General features: G+C 38.0%; 1 protein-coding gene across 1 annotated transcript in view; it reads right to left on the reverse strand.

The window, feature by feature from the left end:
* LOC119581917 (NEDD8-activating enzyme E1 regulatory subunit-like) overlaps positions 1 to 2,136 on the reverse strand; it is a gene marked incomplete in the record, with an annotated part of 10,240 nt that overhangs the window by 5,299 nt on the left and 2,805 nt on the right. Inside the window, 1 exon segment of the mRNA XM_037930080.1 lies at positions 1,835 to 2,017. Within this exon segment, the coding sequence (XP_037786008.1) occupies positions 1,835 to 2,017 (183 nt within the window).

Consider the following 2,136-nt stretch of genomic DNA (forward strand, 5'->3'; position numbering starts at 1 on the left):
GCCCCACCACACAGACACGCATCAAAAAGGCATTCAGGAATCCCGGAATTTCAAAACTGACAGGAAGCTGGATGTAGGTGCACTGGGGACAATAAACAGCTGCAATGCACATCTTAACAGAGTGAAAGACAGTGAACAGTGCACACACTGACTCAGATGAAATGGCAGGGATATCCTTATGCAAGTACAGAACAGCACCTCCTCCCACTCTGCTCTGACAGTCACTTTGCGAAACAACACAGCCAGTGATGTGGATGCTGTGCATCATTGACATACAGCTTCAGCCAGGTTTCTGTGAGAGATATGAATGGTATCTTATGAATGGTATCTTATGGTTTCTTGCCCTTTCACTTTCACTTACAAGGGACATCATGTCATACAGTTTTTACCTGGCTGAGCTAAAAAGTACTGAGACTGAAGGACTGGGTGTTGAGGAGTGAAGTATGGACCTGGAGCTGACACTAGAGGATACATAACTTGAGGAATATGGACCTGGTGAAGACTTGTATTCATGGCTGAGAAGGGAAACTGCTGGTGGTGGAGAGGACACCTTGATAGATACCAGCTCTTCCTGAAACTTCTTGTTCATGGTCTTATCTCTTACAAAGGGCTCTTTTTTTGCTGATTTACATGCAAGAGGTATGCACTACTTCAGAAAGTCTCTCACAAAAAATAAAACATCAACCTGTCTCAATCATGCTCCAAGTCTGAATTGACCCCAAGGCACTTTTACTCAAAACCAATTAGAAGCAAAGCTCTACTAAGTCATTCTACAATTCACAGTTCCTTTTAATAATCTCCAAAGCATATGCAGTCTCCTTCATTTGTAATCAAGCCAAATCATTTTGTACCCATAGCAAGTTATAACCTACCTTCCTTGCTTAGTATATATCCTACCCAGGGTTTCTTTTTTTCACATTTTGAGATTACCATCATAAAAACATTGTTTGGATCCTAGTATTTTCTAGTATATTTTAAAGAAAAATGCACATTAACCATTAGTATAAAATTAGTATTTGTATATTAGTTACACTCAGCAATGAATATTTATATGATGATAAGACACTGATACTGATAGTGTTTGAAGAAAATATTTGGAAATTAGACTTTTATTGAAAAGAAGTCTTAACAGAACCAACACACCTTTTTCAAATACCAAAACAAAAAATCCTTTATCCAGCTCACAAATAGACTTACTGATTAAAATTCTGGTGATGAATTAGGATATCCCAGGATCTGTATAATTTTGCAAAGAAACAAAACAATACCATCCCCTCAGGATTCTGAAATCTTCCGAAGAAAATCTCAAGAGAAGGAAAAGTCAAGTCTACATACCCTTGCTGTAGCCTATGTTGAAAGATAAACTAGCTATGCCCCCCCCCCCACCAAGTTATGGCACCACTACTACACTGAAAAATTGGGTAAATGGTGGTCCAAGAATTAATTACAATATTGGATGCACGGGAACGGGAACTTAAATTTCAAGCAATTATAAAAGGGGGGTAAGAGGAACTACTGAAGACACACATACACAGAACAAAATAAACAATAGCGCATCAATTACCAGTACATAACAATGGTGATAATAATATTTCTAATGACTATGACAATGATGATAAATGAACGTGGATGCATTTTAAACAACTAAAATCATTGATTTTGCTTCACAAAGCCACACCAACAGCAATTCACTCATAGTGTGCACATTGTATAGTACACACTTTATCTAAGTTATGCATCAACATCAGCTTAATATCTAAACAAAGAGCAAAATGAAATACAAATCAATAATAAGCACATATTACCATACAAGAATAAATCTACATATGCAAACCTTTCTGGCAGACATGTTGCAACGACACAAGTGAATGGAGTGAAAAAATCAGGCTGATTATCGAGGATTTCATCAACAGCCTGGTCCACAAAGGTCCCTCGCACATCTGGGTTGAGTTCTAGCAAGAGATGCAGGGCAACTTCTCCACGAGGACGTCCTATACTTTCTCCATCCACAAAGAAGCTGAGGAAGGGAGAGTGGACAGAGAAAAATTCAATACTGGTCCTTTATATCATCCATCAGTAGAGTATAGTCTTTTTTCATATCCTCATTGTGAAGAAAGAAAATATGTATGGGTCTAT

This window comes from Penaeus monodon, chromosome 15, assembly GCF_015228065.2.
Source record: "Penaeus monodon isolate SGIC_2016 chromosome 15, NSTDA_Pmon_1, whole genome shotgun sequence".
Lineage (NCBI taxonomy): Eukaryota > Metazoa > Arthropoda > Malacostraca > Decapoda > Penaeidae > Penaeus > Penaeus monodon.